The sequence below is a fragment of the Leucopleurus acutus genome, assembly GCF_964270905.1.
Source record: "Leucopleurus acutus genome assembly, chromosome: X".
NCBI lineage: Eukaryota > Metazoa > Chordata > Mammalia > Artiodactyla > Delphinidae > Leucopleurus > Leucopleurus acutus.
The window spans coordinates 4,707,139-4,731,293 of record NC_139148.1 but is presented as its reverse complement, the minus strand read 5'-3'; the positions used below and the strand labels follow the sequence as shown (position 1 = coordinate 4,731,293).

General features: G+C 45.4%; 1 protein-coding gene across 4 annotated transcripts in view; it reads right to left on the bottom strand.

Annotated features, from left to right (window-relative positions):
• Positions 1–24,155, bottom strand: part of LOC309978695 (steryl-sulfatase-like) — a 180,366-nt gene that overhangs the window by 113,955 nt on the left and 42,256 nt on the right. For 2 of the 4 annotated variants that reach the window (XM_082865225.1, XM_082865227.1), the window contains exon 1: positions 13,590–13,962. In XM_082865225.1, coding sequence (XP_082721351.1) covers positions 13,590–13,729 — 140 coding nt within the window. In that variant the 5' untranslated portion in view covers positions 13,730–13,962. Of the gene's footprint in view, positions 1–13,157; positions 13,217–13,589; positions 13,963–24,155 lie in introns of those variants that run through there. The other 2 variants (XM_082865229.1, XM_082865226.1) reach the window with 2 other exon arrangements.

Sequence of the window (24,155 nt, the reverse complement as noted above, 5' to 3'; positions counted from 1 at the left end):
AGCATCCAATTTAATGGCTGGTTCTCCTGCTGTTCTGGAACTGCAGGGGGCCAGGAGGCCATTCGTCTCATGCCCTCCACAACCAGCTCAACTCCTAGGACAGTGGGGAACTGAGAAGATATTTGCACACAGTGATTTGTGGACAGGTCATGACTCTTAACAGATAGCTGTAACCTTGGACGAGCCGTAAGTTATCACGTAAATGATTCTTTCTGTTAAGTTACAGAGTAATTCTTCAGTTCTGTGCTACGTTCCTGACCAGTTTATACTCAGGAATGACTTGATGAAACTACCAGAAAGCGTACATGCAAGTTTCTTTGTGCATAATGACGCTTTTTCTATCCAAGTTCCAATTTGGAATATAACATTAAAATACTTTGAACTCTAAATTTTCCTCCACCTACCAATATTCCTGCATGCTGTGGTAAACCTTTAATGTTGGGGTTTGGTTATTTCATCATTACGTACAAGACGTTTTTTTTCTGACATCATTTAGAAACATTACAGTGTTTAAAGTGAACATTTATGAATTCAACCAACAGGGTAACCTGTAAATTCAGTCCTTCCCCTGCCTGAAAGTGCTCATAAGAGAGACTCTCTTGACTGAATTGTCAGAACATAAGCAATATTGTCTGAACCTCCACTTCCCCGTTCTGCCTGAATCCTTCGAGTTTGCCCCTGTCAGGGAACTACTTGAGGACCCTGCCAACAGAGGTCATATATGCATGCAGAAGTGATTTGACAGCAGTGTGCTTCTTTTTCCAAATAAAAATGCAACTCCCGAGGAATGCAGAAAAGTCAAGCAGCAGCTCTGAAAAATGTGTTTCCTTTACATGAAAATGGATTACAGGAAAAGAAGATGAATTTGCTTGCCCAACGCACACAAATGGATTATCTCCTCTGATAACCACTGCATCTGCACGATAGATCAAATAACAAGTAAATTCACAGCAAGGTGTTTCAGCCTAACTGTGGTTAGCTCTTCAGCTTAGGATTTATATTTTATTCAACGGAGGGACACCCCTGCCTTTTTTTTAATGCTTTTTGGATCCTTAGAGTTCAATGTTTGTTTGCAATGGAAAAGAAAGGCTTTAATGATTGAGAAATGGGACAAGATCTTGTTATCACAGAGTTAGGATGACACATTTGAAATAGCCGTTCTTATAGATCAAAAATGATGGGGCTTCCCTGGTGGCGCAGTGGTTGAGAATCTGCCTGCTAATGCAGGGGACACGGGGTTCGAGCCCTGGTCTGGGAGGATCCCACATGCCGCGGAGCAACTGGGCCCGTGAGCCACAACTACTAAGCCTGCGCGTCTGGAGCCTGTGCTCCGCAGCAAGAGAGGCCGCGACAGTGAGAGGCCCACGCACCACGATGAAGAGTGGCCCCCGCTCGCCGCAACTAGAGAAAGCCCTCGCGCAGAAACGAAGACCCAACACAGCAAAAATAAATTAATTAATTAATAAACTCCTACCCCCAACATCTTCTTTAAAAAAATAAAATAAAAAAGATGGACCATCGGCAATGCCCCACATCTCTAATGGGTGTCACAGCCTAAATTAGCAACCATGAAGTTAAGAGAAGGACTACAGAGGGTCCAGCCTCAGCTATAACACATGACCTGTGCGATTCTGGGGAAATTTCCAAAATCCTCAGTGTCAATTTTCTCGTCAACCAGGAGGGCTAAGAATACTGCGTTCTACAGAGAGGCTGAGAGCCAACGAGGGCTGCAAGGGCAAAATGGCGGATGCGTCTCCTACGATACGTCAATGATCTCTAAACACCACTTCCACTGAGGAAAGCTTTACAATCTATTAACCCACTTGGACAAAGACAGACAGAGAGCAGACAAGAGCAGAATGAGGAAATCGCACAGGTTTTTGGACAGTGGCAACTCCATGTTGGAAGAGGCACCCAAAAGAGGTGGCAACCTGAGCGTGTGTCAAGGAAGATGGGATGTGAGATGGGGTGAGCCACCCTGCCCCCCCCACAGAGCCATGGGCCTCCGCACGTGTGGGTCCCAATTCTCTGCAAGACAGGATTCCTCTCTGCGGGACGTGGATGGCCTCAGACCACAGATATTGACACCTGGAGGGCATGGATACGACGGCCAGCCATCCAACAAGCTGCACCTACCAGTAAGCAGTGGAACGGGCTCAGTGTGGCACAGCCTCCCTTTTGACTATGAACAGAAGCTAAGAACCACGACACGTCTGAAAGGAATCTCTAACAGAAAGGACTAGGACAAAAGGACCAAAAAAAAACACACAAAAAAACCCAACCATCGACCAACTAACCAATCAACCAAGGATGCTTCGCAAAAAGTGCATCTAGAAAACAAATGAGAACTTTTGGAAATGCATCGTATGTTAGACGACTCAGCAGAATGCTGGGAAGATGGGGTTGAGGACAGGTCAAAGGAAGATGGAGCAAAGAGGCCAAGTGATTGACCACAGGGGAGAAAAGATATGAAAATGGGGATATCAACAAGCAGGGGTCCAGTATTCAGCCAGTGGATATTCCAGACGAGGGGAGAAAGACAAAGCATGTAGGGGATAAATTACCCAGGATGCAAACGAGACATCGATCCAGAAGCAAAGGACATGCATCTCCACATTGAACAGATGTCCAAATGTAAGTGAAAACAGACCAAAGGTTTCATGGAACCTTTGGACACTGAGGACAAACAAAACATCGCAAACACGTGATGGGTGGCTGGGGGAGGATAAATGGGTTTCACCTAAAAAAAAAAAATAAGACCCAGGATGGCTCTGGTCTTTGAATAGCCACAGCAAAGCAATGGCTGCAGGAACCAGAGGGAATATCATTTCCAAACTGGAGTTTTAAACCAGCCAAATCACGGGGGCCAGAGCTGCACTGGCCCAGGAACAGAGCCCATCGCGGGCCAATTATTTGCAGTTCAGGCGGACGGTCTCTGCTTCCACGGGACCTGCGACCCAGGGTGGGGAGATGGGGAGAAAGCCTTCATACCCAGACGACCACATTTCTGGTTGTCGCTCTCTCACGAACAAGATCCCCAGAGAAGAACAACGAACGGGACGCAGACATCCTGTTGAGCTTGGGGTAACAGCGAAGCACGATTACCAATACCTGCAACAATTCAATCCCTGGTCCCCCTCTTTCTCACCGTCCAAAGAGGACAGTGGTAGCTGAGCGGTCAAAATGACGCTCGACTTGCAACGCAACGCACCTGGATGGAAGCCACAAGGCTGCCTCTGGGGTCCTGACACCCGCCCCTCGCTACTGTGTTCACCTGGAGGACCACAGAGCAGTCAAAGTCACGCTCGACTTGCAACGCAACGCACCTGGATGAAAGCCACAAGGCTGCCTCTGGGATCCTGACACCCACCCCTCGCTACTGTGTTCACCTGGAGGACCACAGAGTGCCCAAGACTCTACGTTATGGGAAAAATGGTCCAAAATCCGGTATTTCTTCTCCGAGTATCCGTGCAGTCTGGGCACCAGACATGTCCAAGCCCAGCAGCGTTACCTGCAGCAACATGCAACAAAGGCTGCGCTGGAGAAGAACCCAGAGTGGAAGACAAGGCGGGGGCCACAAAGTAATTCAAAGGAACTATGTGATTATGAACCATGATCTGAGAACGGAGAAGGGTATCTAAGCAACCGGCTAAGAAGGAGAGGGATGGCAAGGCGGAGGGCGCCATCAACATCCTAATTAAAAAACGTCAAACGATGAACGAGGAAACCATGATAAATTCATATCCACATGAAAAATGTCCAGCCTCCTTAGGGATCAAGAATTAAAAGGAAAACAGAGGGAAAATGCTGTTTGTAATCTATCAATGTGGCAAACACAACGACAGGATGAGGTTGAGACTTGGAAAACGGGGACTCGTGCTTGTGGGTTATGTTACTGCACATATGCTCCCTGGACGCTTGCGAGCGTATGTGAGGATGAATATAGTCTCAACGGTTTTACATTCTCTGAATTGGTGTTTGCATTTCTAGCAATTTCGTTTTCTGTGAAAATATCAAGAGACCCACACAACACACGTGTCCTTTATCAATATATTCCTACCAACCTTAGTTAGAAATTTGTGAAGCCAGGAGAGTTGCGGAAAGGTTCAATAAATTACGTAATAGGACACTATGACGCCCTGAAAATTCTTGATTTTTTTCCAAGACTGTTATTTTGTCATGAAGAAAAACTTCAGGGTGTAAGTTTAGGGTGGAAAAGGCAAAATCTGACAGGAACTAAAGGCAGCAAGATCGCAAATAAAAGAAGTTCATATTTATATATGGATATGTATGTTTTCTGTGTCTGTGTATAGAGACGTGCATACACAGAACTGAAAAGAAAGATGACAGAACTTTGTCATTAGTTCTAGGGGAGGAGGACTAACGGTATTTACAGGATGCTTTATACCTTCTTGTATATATGTATCGAATGCTCTACTTATCTTTGCAATCAGGAAAGAAAAAGAGCCTGCAAAGTACAATTTTATCATACTGTCTTTCTGACGCTGGAGACATTGTCATAGTAAATGCCCCAAACTCTTCAAATATGATAATTTGTACAAATGGGAATAAAAAAGAAAATGACCCTGGGCTCCCAGTTGGCCTGAAAGACCCTAATTGAGAAAACTTCAATTTGTTAAAGAATGATGTTCTGCCAAATACTGTGCGTCTGGCCCTTGTCATAGAATCAAAAAAAAAAAAAAAAAAAGATTCCCTTTTTAAGCCCTTATTCCTTTAGCTCAAGCACCTAATAAATGGGTAATAAATACTTGTTGCAGAGAATTGAATTAATGCAGATTTCTAATCTCTACAGTTTTCCCCTCGTGAAAGAAAGCTCTGATTATTATAGTGCAGAATTTGAAGACACAACAGCAAACATACTCTAGGTCTAAAACCTTAGGTTTGCCGCACCTTCAGAACCCTCATCAATGGTAAAGCTCCATTTCTTTATCCCAGCCTCTTTTTCGGTAGGTTTAGCTGGAAAAAGGAAAATGACCCCTACGGTATCTGCTGAAAAGAGAGACATAAAAGGTAGAGTGATTATTTCAAATTGAGAGCCCTGTGGATTTGCAAGGAGGAAATAAACACCATGATGGCGGTGGGCATGACTTCAGGGGTCCATCCTGGCCAGGGACACGGCCAGCCCACAGCCTGAGGAGGGCTCCGATTCCCCAACTCAAAGGTCTTGTCTGTTCTTACATTATAGCATCAGCGGATCAATGTCCATGAAACCCACAATGGGATGGAAAGCATCTAAATCAGTGTTCCAAGACAAATGCACCAAACCTCCAGGGCGGTGCCCCAAAGCAGTGTGGGAGCACCCCCAAAATACACACAAACAATAAAATACTACTCATGGGATCCCCCCAATACACACAAGCCACAAAGAGCCAGCCACTTGGGGGGACCCCCCCAAATACACACAAACCACAAAGAGTCAGCCATTCGGGGGACCCCCCCAAATACACACAAACCACAAAGAGCCAGCCACTCGGGGGACCCCCCCAGATACACACAAAGAACCAGCCAGTCATGGGTAGATCATGATTGAGAAGCATGCAGTGGCAACAGGAGTACGGATATGATACGAGGACATCCATCCTTCCCAGAGGACAGCCGGAAAGGAGATAGGATGTCAAGGGAAATTGTTCCTACAGGGAAAGAACCTGATGGCTTTCCTTTGTAGTGATCACAGTGACACATTTAACTCTAACTCTGCAAAAGAAAAAAAAGAAAAGAAAAGAAAAAAAGTCTGGGTGTGCGTGAGAGAGCGAGAAAGAGAGAGGCTAAGAAAAAACACGAAGTGTGTTTGGGTTTTCATGTTGAGAACATTCTTAAAGGAGTATCTTCGCTGTTGACTCACCATTTCACCACAAACATGCCTCTTGGAGAACATTCTCAACACGGAATCCACAAGGGTGCTGAAGCAGAAACGACTATGTATAAACACAGGTCTGTGTGTGTGTGTCTGAGACCACTATACGGTTTTTATGTACGGCTTCATTCAAACTGTAGGCGGCAAAGCAAACTACATGTCGAATGGCAGCTTCCACCGTGGGGTGGCTTAGGGGGGGATGAGGGGAAAAGGGGCAAAATGGTTGGAAAATGAGAGTCCAAGAGGGGCTGTGCTGTGGGCGAGTGTGTGTGATGGGCAGCACGATTACTGGGACTTGAGTTCGTGGGGGGTGTGAACCCAGGGAAGCTCCCACTACCAGACTCAGAGCTGGGGAAAGGTGTGAACCACGGCACTAGGCATCCACTTTGTTGTAGGAGGCTCATTCCCATCACTAAAGAAACACCCCAAATGCATCATGTCTCCTCCCTCTGTCCCTCACCCACCCTTTCCCACTTGACCCAACAAATGCCCAAAGACCACAGAGGAAGCTGGAAACTCACTTCATTGCTTTTAGGATGCAGTCTGGTCCCATCCCACTCCTTCTGCCTCTCGAAATAGAACTGTCACGAGAGTAATTACCCTAATAAGGTTGGGAAAGCTGCAGCCTTCTTTTTCTACATCACAGACATTGTAAGGTGATTCGAGATTTCAGAGTCTAAGGTTACTGTGTATAATTTCAAAGTTTCCTACAAGCCCGATACAAAATTTTCTGAAGGGAATTACATCTTAGCTACTGCATGCTTTCCAATATTATGAAAGAGTTACAGCAAAAAAATAGTACTTAAGTGATATTTTCAAATTGTTGAGAAGGAAACTAGAGAATGGGGACTAAACCAATTCTTCACATTCCTAATGAAGATGACTTACCATAATATCTGAAATAAACTAAAGACTAGTAGTTTTTTTTAAATCATGGAACGTTACAAAGTTCTCTAACACTTCAAATGTGTGGTTTCTGAATAGGAAACCAAAATTACTTTTAGTTATCAGTATGATGTTCAGTATTATTAAATGTGCTTCACAAACTTATCTTCTGGATTTGTACGATAATGTCTCCGAAAGTGAGGACGTTATTAGGCAATTTCCTATTTCTAGCAAATAGAATTGTCCTTGAAAGATAAATTTATTCTGGAGTCGATGTTTTTTTGGTTGAGGCTTACTTTAAAAAGCGAAACCCGCACGTAACTAAGTGAGGAAATGACATCTACTCATTACTGTAAATGTACATTAGCCATGCATTTGATCAACCCCTCCCTGAATATTAGACTGTAGCAATAAATACACTTGAAACATAACTACAAACAACTAGCTCCGCGTTCATCTGGTACGAAATGTTACACAATTCAAAGCGACTCAGCAAACCCCCTCAGGCTCTGGAAACAAACTGCAAAAAACCAAACAACTAGAGACCAATGTACAGTTAATAAAACTTTCAAATTCAAGGAAAGAACCTAGGTTCCAAGTCATGAAAGCAGGGGGTTAGGAAAACATAATGTAAGTTGGTAAATTTCCATTAGGTCTTCAAATCCAGAGTTGAGTTTAATACAAAGAGAGAAATAAAGTAGTATAGGTTAAAGCAATATAGAGATATCCTTAAGGCAGTACAGAGATACAACGTAGTACAATGGTGTAGGTTAAAGTAATAGTATACCAACCACTCATCAGCAGTTGATCATAATTTTAAAATTCAAAGACTGTACTCCTAAAATTATAAAAATCTAATTACAGACATTTGATGACTGCCTTCCAACACTTTACACAGAAACACAAAGAATTATAAGCTGTTGTATAGATTTATTTCCTGATTGACTTCAAATAAGATCGTATTTTATACTTGAAACGATACAGTAGACTATCTTTCCACACAGCTCACCCCTAAAATGGAAAGTTTAACATGAGCTTCATATAGGAAAAAGAATCAAAATAAACGGGACACCTGGCGTGCTGGATAAATATTGGAACTGCTACACTTCAATGACTGTCAGTAAGATGAGCAAAATACATGCAGTGGAATATGGCAGGAAATCCCCGTACCTTAGTTTAAAATTGTTTCACTATATACACTATATATACACACACAAGTATATATACTTGCTTGTGCTAGGAAATCAGATACTTTTGCTCCTCTCTGGAATCCCAGGCTGGCGAGTAGGAGACAATCTTTAACAGGTATGAGGTTTCTTCACTTTTGGCCAAGAGGAAGACTGAGAAATCACACAGAAGACATAAAGATCATTTTTTACATTGTGTAAGTTAGAAGCCAAATCACATCAGAAAGGCCTTTTTTTTTTTTTTCCACGTAACTTTCTTGGTTGACTGAAATCCAAAGAATATCACTTAATATCAGTATTAGTATAGCAGAGGAATCACTTTTTTCATTCATGTATTCAACAATTATTTACTAAACATCTACAAGGCACCCTGAATTGCTGGACTACCATAGGGAGAGGCGTATGTTTCCTGTACTTAAAGAGCTTACAAAGCATCTGCAAAAAACAGACAGGATCCAGATCAATACTGGACAAAGAATACATCCACAACGGTATGAAACTGTCAACGGGACCAGGGCGCGTGGAGCATGGTGTGGGCCTCGCTAGCTGGAGGCCCAGTGCAAGGAGAGGCTGGCTTGTGTGGAGGCCCAGAGGAAGATGAAAACAAAGCAAGGGTGAGGCAGGCGCAAGAAGGGCCTGAGGGACACGGAGGGTTCTAGGAGCCCTATGATAGAGGCCTGTCCAGCCGTGGTTCTGGAATTCCACCTTCCTTCCGATGGAAAGCCGTTGGAGAGCTCTAGTAGGGCCAGAGGCAGGATCAGGCCTGGGCGTTGAGAAGGTGCCTCTGGCTCCCGGTGGTAGGAAAGGCCTTGATGGATGCAGACGGATCACCGGAGGCCAGTGTGTTGCACACGTGCGAGATGAAGCCGGCTTAGCCCAAGGTGTGCCACATCCAGCTGGAGAAACGAGAGACAGCAAAGAAGCCGACGCCAGGGGCCTTTGGGGCTTTTGACATTCGAGAGCTTCACGTATCGACGCAATCTCCTCCAAGACAATCCATGAGGCTTTTTGTTGTTGTGAATCCCTGTGGTTCGACAGCAACGCCGCTAAGGAAATCGCGGGTACGACACAGGGGAGGCCACGGACAGACCTCGCTCGTCTTTATGTAAGTAACTGAACAGGCTCCAGCCTCACTGCTGTCCTCGCTTAGAAGACAGGACAGGTGGGGAAATCAGGGCCCGCTGTTTTTACTTACAAATCCTCTGTCCGTAAGAAGGTGCACTAGAGATGAGTATCAGCGTGGGTCTGCTGCAAGTGGATGGGACCGACTGGGACCACTCCCCACATCCCAGGGCCCAAGGAGCTTCCCAGGAGCAGCCAGCGGAGCCCTCGGGGTTCCAACAGGCACGGTTTGCCAAGCACTGAATATCGGCTTGAACGTTCTAAATGTCTTCCCTGGAATGGACGTCAAGTAGCAAACTAAGCATTGGGCTGGATTGTGTCTGTAATGTCTTCTTATACATGGAACGCCTTGTTCCTTAAGTCTTCTCACACGCTATCTTTCTTTTTTATATTGAGGCATAGTTGACTTACGATGCTGTGTGACTTTCAAGTGTACGGCAAAAGTGATTCAGTAATACATTATATATATTCTTTTTCAGATTCTTTTCCATTACAGGTTACTGCAAGATATTGAATACAGTTCCCTGTGCTCTACAGCAGGTCCTTGTTGTTTACCTATTTTATATGTAGTAGTGTCTATCTGTTCATCCCAACCTCCTAATTTATCCCTCCCCACAACCCCTTCCCCTCTGGTAACCACACGTGTGTTCTCTATGCCTGCGAGTCCATTTCTGTTTTGTAAACAAGTCTGTCTGTATCGTTTCTTTAGATGCCACAAAGAAGTGATATCTGTCTCTTTCTTCACATGCCCTCTTTCGAAACGCTGAACAAAAGCACTGCTCTCGATTCTGAAGGCAGGCAGCGCTTGCCAGGGAGGACGCCAATGGGCTTTGAGAGTCTGGCACTCACGCGAGGATCCACAGACCCACAGCGCCTGAGTTAATCGCGCTGCGGAAATCACGCAGAGACAAACACAGAAGGCAAGGTACCAGAACCCTCTCCCCATAAACCGACACGACTCCCTCACCTGTATTCAGGGCGGAGACCGCTGTCACGTGAACCTTGTCCTCAGGTCAGACACAGCAGGAGCTGGGAAGGTTTGGAAGGGGGCATGGGAACTGTCACGGACACACTCTGAATGCACCTCTTGGCAAGAACCTACTGTATGCTCAACGGTAAGTAAAGAAGCTACCCGGAAAGGCAAGATGACAGCCTCCACAGTTACTTTGTAACTAGCGCGTACAAAGAGATGGATTCATCATCTTAGAGCCACGGGGATGACGCTGCGCCGCACACAACCTACAACCACACCGTAGGGTGATCCACCAAAAGGGAATCAGAATATGGAGGGCCCCGTGGTCCGCAGAAGCTCCCTGGAGGCAGGGACGCACAACATATACCTCTAAGGACTGGCCCTGTACAAAATTTTAAAGACAAAAATCAATGGAACTAAACCACCTCTTCCAACAGGAGAAGCAAAATAAAACGTCATACGTATTTCTCCCAAAAATCGTTTTTTGGAAACTATTCAACCTTACAAAATAGTCGAAAGAATAAAAACAAACCCAGGTATACTCCTTCACTTAGGACGGCTAACTGTTGACATGTTGCCACACTTGCTTGCTTGCTTTCTGTCTCTATGTGTACACATGTGTGTACACACACAGAGGGACCTAGGCATACATCATACATTTTTTCTACATGAGAAGATTTTAAAAGAATAAGGCATGTACTCGTATTTGTGGATCATGACATTTCAGAGGGAGCTGCATACAGGATGACGCTTCACCCCCTAAGTAGTTTGGCCCGGGTCTCCTAGAGTAAGGATAGTTTTCCCCCCGACCTCGCTACCATGAAAACGAGGAAGAGTAACACTGATTCAATCAACAAACCGCCTACACAGTCCCCAGATAATTGTACCACCTGGGTCTTTTTTCCAATCCAGGATCCATTCGAGATTCAGATACCCTTGTGTTTCCTGGTCTTTTGAAATCTGGAGCCATGCCCTCACCCCTGACCTTTCTTGGTTTTGCATGACAGTGACTTTTGGGGGTTAGAATCCAGGTTCAATTGTCTTAGAGACAGCGTAGTATGTCTGGGTTTGTCTATTTCCTCGTGTACAGATGCAGGTTGAACCTTTCTGTCAGGGATATTACACCGGTTGTTTGGTGCCCTGCTTGTTACCTCCTATGAGGAGGTACGTGACAGCAAGGTGCCCCACTCTTGGGGGTCTTGGTTAAGAGTACAGCCACAGACTGCTCTATTTGATGTCCCAATTTACTTCTTAACGAACCTTCTCTCCGTCAGTTTCTCTGAGACACGCAAAATAGCAGAGTGAGCAACAGACTGCTGGCAGGTCCCGTCAAAGAAAACGACATCTCATAAAAAGCAGATTTCCTCCTGTTTTCCTTTTTAGTTCATAAGACAGCTTCAACATCCCTAAACCTTTTTTTTTTTCCTGGATGGGAACGAATTAGAAATATCAGAGACAAGATCCAAGTATTTCCTTGATTATCATTAAAGTCTTCATCCACTTAAGGAAAGGGAAAGTTTTAGATGTAAGAACCCCAAACTCCAGATGGTGAAGTACATTAAAATACCCTGTGAGGACGCCTTTATGCTGGTAAGATACGACGGATATTGTTATCAGGCATTTAGGAACAGATATTTCAGCCCCCACTGAAAGACTCTCCCTTTGCATCGACGGTTACAAAAGGCTAATGCATGCTGTATTAATTTATCATGAATGAATCATGACTCTTTTGCAGCTGCCTCCTTTGAATTAGCTACTGACTCTGTCCATTTTTTCCTGAGCTCTTCTAGCTGGGTCCAAAGAATGTCAATCTCCCTCTAGACTAAAACAACCCCAAAAACATATTACTCGAAGCATTTCCCTGCAATATACAGTGGTCTTGCAGCGGAATAATAATAAGACCTACTTAGCAGGTGCTTAAGGTTTTGAAAGCTGGGTCACAAATCAAAGCCAGCTCCTGCATTACAAGAACTTTAGAAAATATTCCTTAAAACCCCCAAAAGTTTGTTTCTGAAAGAGAAAGGGAACACACGATCCTTTTGAAGAACAGAAATTACAGAAATCACAGTAGAAAATGAACCTCTTAAGCTGCTCAGCATTAAGAGTGAACACAAGGCACGGCTCTAAGCCTCTGTGGATGTTTGCTCCAGGATGAGAACCCTGTGCTGCTCTGTTTAAATTTAACAGAAAAAAAAAAAAAATCCTAAAAGGTGATTGTCTTTTTCCTCTCTTTAATTTGTATTCCAACTCTAATCCCTCAAAGTAGAAGACCATTGAATATTCTAAGAAGAAAGAGAGGATTAAGTTAAATCTCTTGTTGGATGGGTCAGGGTTTCTCCACGTGGCACCCGTGACGTTGGAGGCTAGGGTAACGCTCGGTTCTGTGCTGTCTGTGTATTGCGGGATGGGTGATCACTATCCCTGGCTTCCACCACCTGGATGCCAGGAGCCAAGCTCCTCCAAAGTTATGAGACCCAAAATGCCTCCAGAATTTGCCAACCTCCCCCGGAGGGCAAAGCTGCCCTGCGGCGGGAGAAGGGCTGTCTTCGGTAACCCCAGAGTCCCAAGCTGCATTGTGAAGATGGTTTCATCTGTCTGCACCCCATCACCTTGGCTGGCAGGATCATCAGGTACTTAACCTACTTCTCCCAAACAAAGGGCATCCTTTACTTTTCATAACCGCCCTGGGAACCTGTCCTGTGCATCTCCATTGTACAGAGGAAACCCGGGCGCAGGAAGGTTAATCCTCTTCCTGAGAACGAGACCAGCCGGTGGGGAGTTGGGATCCAAAGCCTGGGTCTCCCTGACTCCACACGGTTCCACCTCTGGGAGCCTTTGCGTACCAACGCGAACCATATCTTGTCTGACAGCATTTCCGTGCCCATTCCTCCGAGCCTGCTGCTGGTGGTGGTGGGGACACTGAATGCCCCACAGTGCCCCCCTGACATCATAATGGCAGAGTATCATCAAGATGCAGCCTCTGTCTGAGAGGAGGGTGTCTAGCAGGGAATATCACCTGCAAGGTCTTTGAAAGCTGCTTCCTTCATCCTGTCCCCAGCAATATCACACACACACACACACACACACACACACACACACACACACACACACTCACCTGAACCAGGGGCAGCCTGCAGGAAGAAAGCTTGTGCTGTGCCTTGGGTGATGAGGCCGACACACACACACTGAGAAAACTCCACCCCTAAATTCTCTGAGACACGCTGATTATTACTGCTGACTAGTGTACACGCCCTCATGGGCCCAGGACAGCTCTTCTCCAGGAAAACATGTTTGTCCCCATTCCTTCTCCCCTTTAACAAAGTGACCTTTTGTTGGGAAGTCGTGTCTGAAGGAAAAGGAGAGCTGGGGCAGCTCCAAATTGATGTCACCCCTGCAATATGGTAATGTCCCAAAACACCGTTATAAAGGGCACCAAACACCCCCTGGACGCAGACAATGCACACGGTCAGGGCGACGAGAGCATCTTGTGAAAAGGCCATGATATTTCCAGAGCCAAAGTACCCGTCCACGCGCTTCTTGTACTTACAGTGACAACAACTTCAGATGGCCTTGGGCGACTGTCCTCCAGACCTTATGTGACCGAGACCACCGTGAGCAGCAACGGGGATGGTGAGTGCCTCTCAGCAGACAGAAGCAGGGTGCACCAGGCTCATCCTGTGAATTCATCCGAGAAGAAAAATCGGACACCGAACAACCACATTCTGAAACACTTCAATGAAACGAGCTCTTTCTGGCCTAGGGGATTCCTCCTCCTGCGTGTTTTCTTCTTTCCATGCTCTGCCCAACTCCTACTCATCCACAGGTGTCAGCTGAGTGGCCACCACCTCAGAGAAGCCCCCTGTGATTTATACAATCTTTATCAAGCATTTGCCCCACGGTTGGCAAATCCTAGCACTGTTTTTTCTTCCCCCCTCGATAGCAGTTGTCACTATTTGCAATAGTCTATTTATTTGGTTTCATTTTATTTGGTATCTGTCCTTCCCACAGGCTCTAAGAGTCAACAGGTCAGGGCTAATTCTTTGTCATAGCAAGCTCTCGCTAAATATTTTCCCAACAGAGCTGGGGTCACAGACTACGGGGCAGGGGACTGTGCCCCCATCTGCTTTTGGAGCCAAGTAAGAATGTTTTCACATTTTTAAACGGTTGAAAAAAGGACATTTTTGTGACACGTGAAAAGTCCATGAAATTCATAATTCAGGGTCCATAAGCAAAGTCCAAAAATACTGGAACACCCATTCATTTACTTATTACCTGTTTGCCCCTATATTACAAAATCCTAGTGGAGTAGTTGCGACAAAGATTGTTTGGCTTGAAAAGCTGAAAATGTTTTACTATCTGGCCCTTTACAGAAAAAGTTTTTCGATCTCTGGTATAGAGCCCCACCCACGAATTGAAAATGAGTTCAAAAAAAGCCAACTCAATGCCCTTCAACCTGAAGAATATATATACATATTTTTTCAAATTGTTGACATTTAGACAAAAACTAGCATGTCCCATGGAGCAATTTCTTGTGTAAATCTATTGTTTATCCTTTTAAAATAGGAAGCATAATCTCACTTGGTAAATAATATTCACAAGGGGCTTCCCTGGTGGCGCAGTGGTTGAGAGCCCGCCTGCCGATGCAGGGGGCGCGGGTTCGTGCCCCGGTCCGGGAGGATCCCACATGCCGCGGAGCGGCTGGGCCCGTGAGCCATGGCTGCTGAGCCTGCGCGTCCGGAGCCTGTGCTCCGCAACGGGAGAGGCCACGACAGTGAGAGGCCCGCGTACCACAAAAAAAAAAAATAATAATATTCACAAGAGAATGCCACGTTAGAGAAAAATTACTATTCCATAGATTTTTGTCAATCTAAGTCTTGCTTTATTGAAGTTCAGCTCCCAGCAACAATTTCTTGGGTTCAGTCAGTACCCCAGAAATGTTTTCCCCCCCAGAGATGGCATTTGAAACTGTCATCGATCTTCTGGCATGGCTTTCCATCTTAGGTTCTACTGAAAACAAATGGTGTAAAAAAAGTTCATTTGTTCCATTTTTAAAATTAGATTCCACATATAAGTGAATGAACTTTTTTACAAAACAGAAACAGATGTGCAGATCTCGAAATCAAGTCCATGGTTACCAAAGGGGAAACACGGGGGGGAACTGATAAATTAGGAGTTTGGGACTGACATACACACACTACTATGTATAAAATAGATAACTAAGAAGGACTTACTGTACCGCACAGGGAACTCTACTCAATACTCTGCAATGACCTATATGGGAAAAGAATCTGAAAAAGAGTGGATATATATGTATAACTGATTCACTTTGCTGTACACCTGAAACTAACACAACATTTAAAATCAACTATACTCCAATAAAAATTAATAAAAGTTAGAAAAAAATTTTAGAAAAGGAATGGTGTGCTATCAGTGTTGACCCTTCGCCTCTGTCTTCAGGAATGAAGGAATCTCTGGGCATGGTCACCTCTTCTGCCCTCTCTCCAGGATATTAATTGGCAAGATTAAGATCGTAAGGACGTAGATTTGAACACGTGGGTGACTCCCCTTGCAGGGCAGGGAAGGCCCACATCATCATTTTTCCTTTTTTGTGCGCACACCTTTTATTGACAGGAAACAGATTTTAAGAGATCAGCATGGAAGCCCTTTGACCCGCATTTGATACTTTATGGAGAGGAACAAACACGTCTAAAGGGATTAAGTCACAATGCCTCTCACAGTGGTATTGCCACCAGGGACTATACCTGCAGGAGGAACACACACATAGGAAAGTCTAATGGCCCATGCGCAGAGCACACTTTTCAAAATAACGCTGGCGTGTTCTCACCCGGGGCGATTTTGCCCCACAGGGGCCACTGGACGATGTCTAGAGACATTTCTCGTTCTCGCAAATGTGTGGATACTATTGGTATCCAGTGAGGAGAGGCCAGGGATGCTGCTAATTACCTTATGATGCACAGAACAGCCTCTCCCACTGCCAACCACAAACACGCATCCAACCCAGTCCCGCACCGCAAAGAACGAGCTGGTCTCAAACATCGCTAGTGCCAAGGTTGAGAAACTGCGTTAGATAATCGGTCTGGTCATCATTAAACCCAGTGTGATGCCAGAGATTGGCAAAAATGTGGATGGGGCTGGAGGGGGCGTGTCACACCAGTGTGTTCCAACAGTCACGCACAGCCAATTGTGAGTGGTAGTTCCACTATGACTGTGATAAGTTGTGTGAAAATAAAAGTCTCTGGAGATGAAATTTATAACCCAAGTTATAGCCACAGAACAAGAAAATTGAAGATCAGGGGGTTAGGTCTGCTTTATTATTAGGAACCTATATTTTGATTTAGTTCGTGAGTTAACAGTAAGCATGCTCCGTGACCCTTCCCACTGTTTATCTAATCGTCACAACTGTCATCTACTTGGTCATTTTTTCATCATTCTCATCCCCTCTCCAAATGCGGTTTTAGTTGTACAACACTGAAAATCACGACAGTGGTGTAAGGGCGGAGTTAGAACCCACCGTTCCTTGTCCTTGATTGCGAGACACCAAAAGCCCTGGAAACCGAAAGATTTTTGTACATTTTGTTTTTTATTTGGCAGCGAAACCCAACCTGAACCGACTTGAGGCATCCGTCTTGTCTCAGCCCTCGTGCCTCAGCTGTTTGCTAGTATCATGCTGCACTGTCATGAAACACTAGGCTCAAGTGCACTGGGAAAGCATCCAAAGGAGGTTAAGACACCTCGTGAGTAACAGTGAGAGGAAAGAAGGAAGGTATTTGTCATTAGCAATAGCCCAGAAGCATGGTTACCAGATAAGGTCAGCCTCGGAGGACTCTTACTTGAAGAAGATGGTCTAGAAAGATGGTAAACAGATGAAAAGGATGAAAAGGTCAGTGGATGAAATTCGACCGATGGTTTTGCCATAGGTTTGCAGGTCTGGTCCCAGGATCTATTTCCTGGGGCTCCATGAAAGACAGAAGCTGATACGAACTTTAGTCCTGAAAATACATGTAACACGGATGAAAACAGCCCTATCTTGCCACTAAGCTATGATCCCAGAGAAACCCTTAGAAGCTGTGGGAGAGAGGTCTTCTAGCTTAGGTGGACGGTCGTGAAAAAACAGCCAAGACGATGGCAATGTGAACTCAAATCACCTCTTCATCCTCACCCACACAGGAAGGGTTTTCTAAGAAATATTCCCCGAGTAGTCCAAGCACCAGCATACCAAGAGTAGACAAGCCAGGCTAGAACAAAACTGTAAAATAATACAGTTTCTAGTGTGCTCTCTCACACACTTCTTGTGAAATGGAACACTTCAGGTACTTATTTATTCTTTGATATGAAATCTATCAAACCACGGGTTTCTGTATTCCATGAAGAGCAGATAAACATTTTCTTCCATTCTACGTTGGTTGTATACTGATAAGGGCAAAGTTAACAGCGGTGGTCATGATCACAGAATTGTGAACTACAGTGGAAAAAAAAAATCACGTAGCACAGGGGTTGGCAAACTATGACCCCCGGGTCAAACCAGCCCACTACCTGTTTTTGTAGATAACGTGTTATTGGAAACGCAGCCGTGCACACGTTCCTTTATGTACCGTCTATGGCTGCTTTTGCCCTGTCATTGCACAGCTGACCGTATGATCTGCAAAGCCAACAATATTTACCATGTATGTGGTCTTATACAGAAACTCTTGGCCGACCCCTGACCCAGATATGGCTAAGATATGTGATCTGTTAATTCTTGGCCTCAAGAACCAGAGATTATGGCAAATTCGCTCCACAAGAGAGACCACTCAGAAAGGACACTAGATTGACAAGACAGACTGTAATAAAAGAAGTCCCTGAGAGGGTCGATTTTCACATGACCATTTGGTCCCTGTAGACCCTTATTCCCTAACCATCACCGCTTGGCCAAATAGTACAGGATGAGAGTACTAGGCTGACTCTAAGGCACCCCATCGCAAAGGTACTCGAGCATCCAGAGATCATGGACATATGTTACGGGTTCGTGTACAGCTACTTCTTACTTTGACTTGCCTACATCTCATGCTTTCCTTAGAGACAGGAAGTGCCCAAGGTGTTGATGGTCTATCCTCATACAATTTAATTTACCAGTATTTGAATACAGTGTAACTATCAGAGCAGTTGTCTTCATGTATCCCACTGGGAGAAATAGTCATACATTTTTCGGCAGGAATATTAACACGTTTGATTTCAGAGTGCTGCCACCACCTGCTGAGGGGGTCCTATGAGCTACGGAAAAGGCACTTGTTAACCTTCTAAAGCATGCATAACTCAATTCCAAGCTCCAGTCCTTGGAGTCCTGGCTCCAAGGACTTCAGATAAGAAATTGTGTATCGATATTCAACTGTGGAAATCCTGGGAATTTAATCAGAGTGAGTGCCAAGATGTCACTATATATCAACGACATCTGGAATCAGACCAAATTAGACAGCTGCACTCCTAATTCACAGAAGCCCCTTCGAAAGCAACAAAAGCCACGTGGTATTTCCCTGTTTCCCAGGGTGGAGACTCAATTAAGTTGCTGGGAGGCTGGGTTGATTTCAAACCCACAGTCGGAAATGTTAGGATTTTTCGTAGTTCAGTCCAACTGCCAAGTGGCATTTATGCCTGAAATGGGGCCGAGTATGAACTTACGACACAAAACAAATTCCATAAATCAGCTAAACAGAATAACGTTGACCCAACGAGGGGAAAGAATTACAACCACGGAACTGTCTTTTTTTGCCATGGGTGGGGACGGTTTCCAATGTGCCAACAAATTCAATTTGTGTTGTCTTCATCTTACTCAGGCCATCTTCTGGTTTGCTCTGGAGGTTGTTACTGTCTTCATTATATTCTAAGAATATTGTAATTTTCAGAGGGTCGGTTGGTCATTTGATACTTCAAGAAATGGAAGGCTCTCAGGATGACGTAATTGTTTTCACTCATATGCTACAGAAAGAAAACATCTCCATTCGCAAAACTGCATACTGGAGATGCAATTAATATTTCCCAGAACCTATTCTGTGTGCTATCCTAGTAAAACCTTTAACTATGGAATCAAGCACAGGGAGGTCCTTTTTAATAACCTGGACGATCTTGGGTGAACGATTTTGCCCCTGAGTCTCAAATCAACTGAGCCATTCTCCTCATGGAGGCCACATCTTCTTTGTACTTCCCATTGTCCAAAAGGCTGTGTGTAGCAGCAGACAGAAGGGGGATCTCACTAAATGTTTGCTGCCTTTATGTCTTCAATTAGTTGTACGACAAGTTCTGAAGGTTTCTCCTGGGGAACTAGCAAGAGTCTTGGGGAATTCAGAAGTTTAACGAAGAACTGGAAATGAAGAGGGAGTCCTTGGTGTTCCAGTGGTTAGGACTCTGAGCTTCCACTACCGAGGCGCAGGTTCGATCCCTGGCGGGGGCACTAAGATCCCACAAGCTTCGAGGCGTGGCCAAAAGAAAAAAAAAAGAACTGGAAATAAAGAGCTGTGGGAAACTATTATAATTATCAACCTCTATAAAAACTGTAAATGTGAAAACAAATTGAGTAAGATATACAGCTTGACTACGGTTGCCAGCAACCCCTGGTGTTTCTGGGCTTGTAGACCCGCCACTGTAAGTTCTGCCTGCATCAGCACGTGCAGTTCTCGCCATGTATCTTCCCATCATTCTCCCTCCGCAAGGCTCTATGAGTCTCTTTATAATGACACAGCCGCACTGGATCGGGGCCCACCTGACTCCTGTGGGACCTCACCTTTACTATGTACATCCTCAGCGACCCTACTTCCAAATAAGGTCGCATTCCAAGGTTCTGCCAATAACTGATTGGCAGCAGGGGTTGGGGAGAGGGTATCACTCTTCAACCCAGAACAAGCAGCCTTCTCCAACAATGGATGGGTATCCCCAGTGTACCCACCTCCTAGAATACAGGGAGGGAGAAATGGAGGAAAGCTAGAGCTGATCAAGAACTCACCCACCTTTCTCCTATCTGCAGGTTGTCCCAAATTTCCTCATTTCTACCCTGTCTTAAACCAGCATCCGTAAAGCAACCCCAGGACGCTTACACATCCCACAGGCATTCACTGTTGTTCAAAGCACTTTCCTACCCATCCCACCCGTAACAGGCTGTGTTTGTGAAAAGACTATTTCCCCTGGTTACAGGTAAAAGGACCTGGGCGGGGCGGGGGGGTCAAAGTTCTGAGCTAACGCTAGATTCCATTTCCAAGTCTAGTCAGATACATTGGTTCAAAAGCTATGACGGACACCTGCTGGTAGCAGCAAGTTATAGTCACTCCACGATAAGGAACATCCATCCTCTGGGGTTCAGGGGGAGCCCAGCTCCAGGCACTTTAGGGCACATTATTAACACTGAGCCAACACCTAAAGCACACACCTGTACACTAGCTTCACGTGGCTTCTCTTCCTCTAGATTCTGAAGGACTCTGGCACCCACTGTGGGATGAACTGCTTCATGAAAGACACTATAAGACGGCCATTGATTCTGGATGGATAAAGCCTATATGGCAAAATGCTGACAACTACTGAATCTATCATCATCATCTGTAAACCCATCAACTATTGAATCTATCATCATCATCCGTAAACCCATCAACTATTGAATCTATGATCATTATCCGTAAACCCTTCCGCTGTGGAATCTGTGATCATCTGTAAACCTTTCAACCATGGAATCTATGATTGTCTGTAAACCCTTCAATTATCGACTATCATCAACTGTATACCCTTCAATTATTGAATCTAGGATCATCTGTAAGCCCTTCAATTACTGAATCTATGGTCAATGATGAAGGATATAAACATGATCATTCGTTCACGTGAGATTTAAGTGGGGGGAAAATTTGTAACAAAAAGTTGGGTAGAGCCTTAGGAAACAGAAACAAAGTATAAACTATAACCTTTTTTTAAAAGGCCATCCACATGAAGAAACTAGGGGTAAGACAGGAATAAAGACACAGACCTACTGGAGAATGGACTTGAGGATATGGGGAGAGGGAAGGGTGAGCTGTGACAGGGCGAGAGAGAGGCATGGACATATATACACTACCAAACGTAAAATAGATAGCTAGTGGGAAGCAGCCGCATAGCACAGGGAGATCGGCTTGGTGCTTTGTGACCACCTAGAGGGGTGGGATAAGGAGGGTGGGAGGGAGGGAGACGCAAGAGGGAAGAGATATGGGAACATATGTATATGTATAGCTGATTCACTTTGTTATAAAGCAGAAACTAACACACCATTGTAAAGCAATTATACCCCAATAAAGATGTTAAAAAAAGAAAAAAGGCCATCCACATAGCACCAACTCATGGGACAAACAAACTTCATCTCGGCCATGACGACGAGGTTCCTGAAACCGCCTTGGACTTGCAAGGCCAGCGGTAAGTCAATAAACAGCCTGAATGTGCCACGATGTCGGGGTGTGCTCGCGTTTTGCCAGGTGTCTGACGGTGATGTCAGGTGGTGGGCCGGGCACTCCACCAATGGCCGACGGCCACACGTCACACACCTGTATCCTTACACTTCAGCGGGCTTTGCAGCGTCCCGTCCTTGCTCAGGACACGTCCTTGGGGTGTTTGTGTCAACACCTCATGGAAGGTCACGGTTCTCTAAAACAGCATCCCTCATATTCCTCAGCCGTAACCGTTCTTGGTATGACCTCACCTTATTAACTGGCATTTTCACGATGACCGCTTCATCGTGAAATGGGGCTTCACTTTACCTTGGGACCCGGCAGCTGGCAGACCAGTCTTCATAGTCTTAACATTTTATGCTAACTGTGATAACTTACTGAACTGATGTGTGTAGAATTTTCAAAGCATCGATGGCCAACACCACTTCTGTTTTGCTGTCTGCCCACAGACTTGAGTCCCACACCCTTGGGTCGGCAGATATACTGGCCCTGCCGACTAAACCATGAAGCGTTCCTCAGTGGATGCTACCGCTGCCTTTCTCTACAGAGATGGGCTTGAGTTAGGGCATTGAGAAGCAGGCCATGAGCGAGAAGCACCAGCTTTGGGCTTTCCTTGCCGGTCACGGGCTGTGCGGCTGCACCCCGCAAGCTCTGTCGCTACCCAGCTGCGAGACGGAAGAAAGAGCGACAGTGGCACCGATGGTTTACTGGATGGGGGAACTTAGACATCAGAAGCAAAGGGTCCTGGAGCAACACCCCCGCTGTGTACAGCACAGAACACACAGGACATGGCAAGAATCTCCGCAAGCGGCGGGGGAGAAGGAGGCTACCATTTATAGAGGGAATAAACATGAGGTGAGCTCATCCGTTACCAGGGAAACCAGGGGCCCACAGCCCCTCAGGTTAACAATCATCACGAGGGCAGATGTCTCCCTTTAATAAACCAACAGGTGGGGCAGCTCTGGCCTAAGGGGCAGGGGCCAAGCACGGTCCTGTGAGTAGGGTGTAGGCAAAGCAGGGACTGGTCAAGCAGGGGACGTACAGGGAACAAGAGAACAGCCATACTGAGTGGCCTGACCATATATAGGCTGATAAGTGGCGTCTGACTCAGGAAGAGGGACAGTCTGTCAACTTCTGAGCGTGGATTTAAAGACGAGATTTAGAGGCAGATTCATGATTACTTGCTTTCAGTGTAAAATTATTCATCTAGGGTAGCTGGGGGGATTTATGGAACATGCCAGCTCCCTTAGGGGAAGATTTTGATGAATGACCTAGTACTCGATTACCACCCCCTACCCCAAAGTACAGTCACATTCATTAAAGTAACCCCTGGTTTTGGTTTTACAGCTCAGGATATCTGATCTCAAATTGTAGCCTGGGAACTCTGCAGAATATGGGTGTTTTGGTTCAAACCAAAGGGCCGGACTCTATAGAGTCCAGGAATTAAAATCCAAAGGGCCTCAATCTACAGGTGAGACGATGGAGCCCCGTGAAAGGTGAGTGCCTGACCCAGGGTCACACAGGAAGGCAGCTGACACTGCAGCAGACTCCCAGGGCTCCTTCCAGACCCCGTTTTGGCTACCCACGTGGCATCACCAGCCTTCCCCACAGGGGGAATATTCCTGCCCATTGACATGTGGCCAACTGTGGCAGCAGAGGGCAACTCATCAGGTGCCGGCGTTCACCAGGAAATGACTTTAACAAGCGTGAACAATGCCGTTTCCTGGTGTTTCACCCCCCCAGTTGGTTTTAGAAACCAAAGAGGTCACAACACCATTCAGACAGATCTAGTGAACAGAGAGAAAACCGGAGGTCAAGGACTGGAGAAAGCTAACTATGACCTTCTCGAGAAGTCGGTCAAGAAAGCGGAAAGTTTTGTCTCAAGAGAATAAGGGCAGAGGCAACAGCCGGAGGAAAACTGATGAACTGGGGTCACGGAACCACGTGATGCCCCCGTGGCACTCGGCACTCGTAGGGAGCGTGCACAGCAGGAGAGGCTGCTGGGAGCTGCAATTCCCTTCTTTGTGCCGACAGCAAAACAGCTCTTTCCCCAAATTAAGCTCAGCTTAGAAGCGCTACATCACTGAACAGAATTACTGCCTCTCAGCGTTGAAGCTCTCGTAGGTATTAAAAAATGGAAAGGGCAAAACTTTATTTTTTTGCTAATGCCCCATGATAATGAACATTCTGATTCTGTATAAGTGTTCTATGTCGACAGAAGGAATGTGTTTACTGCACCGTAACCCTCCATCTCTCTCTGATCTATCAGATGTCCCTGAACTGTCCCCAAGTACAGTGACCTGAGGAAAAAAGTTTCTGCTGTGTAAAATCAATGCGGGATGAGGCGGCAGGAAAAGTTAATGTTCACACTACTTGTTAGGGGACACATAAACGTTATTACTTCCGTAATAATTTCATTTTAGCAAGCAACACAATTGGCTATTAATGAGCTGAAAGCAGAAATAGCTAAGGGATATGCCCACAGAAAACTAGCCGGCCTCCCTGCAATGGAATGTTTACGGAGGCGACGTGAAAGGTGAGGCTCACTGAGTGAAATGGAAACAGATTTTGGAAGCATCCGAAGGCCAAAAGCAAGAGTTTCTTCCAAAGTCAGACTAGGTAGGTTTTCAAAGAAAACAGAGACACATGGTGAGCAAATTACT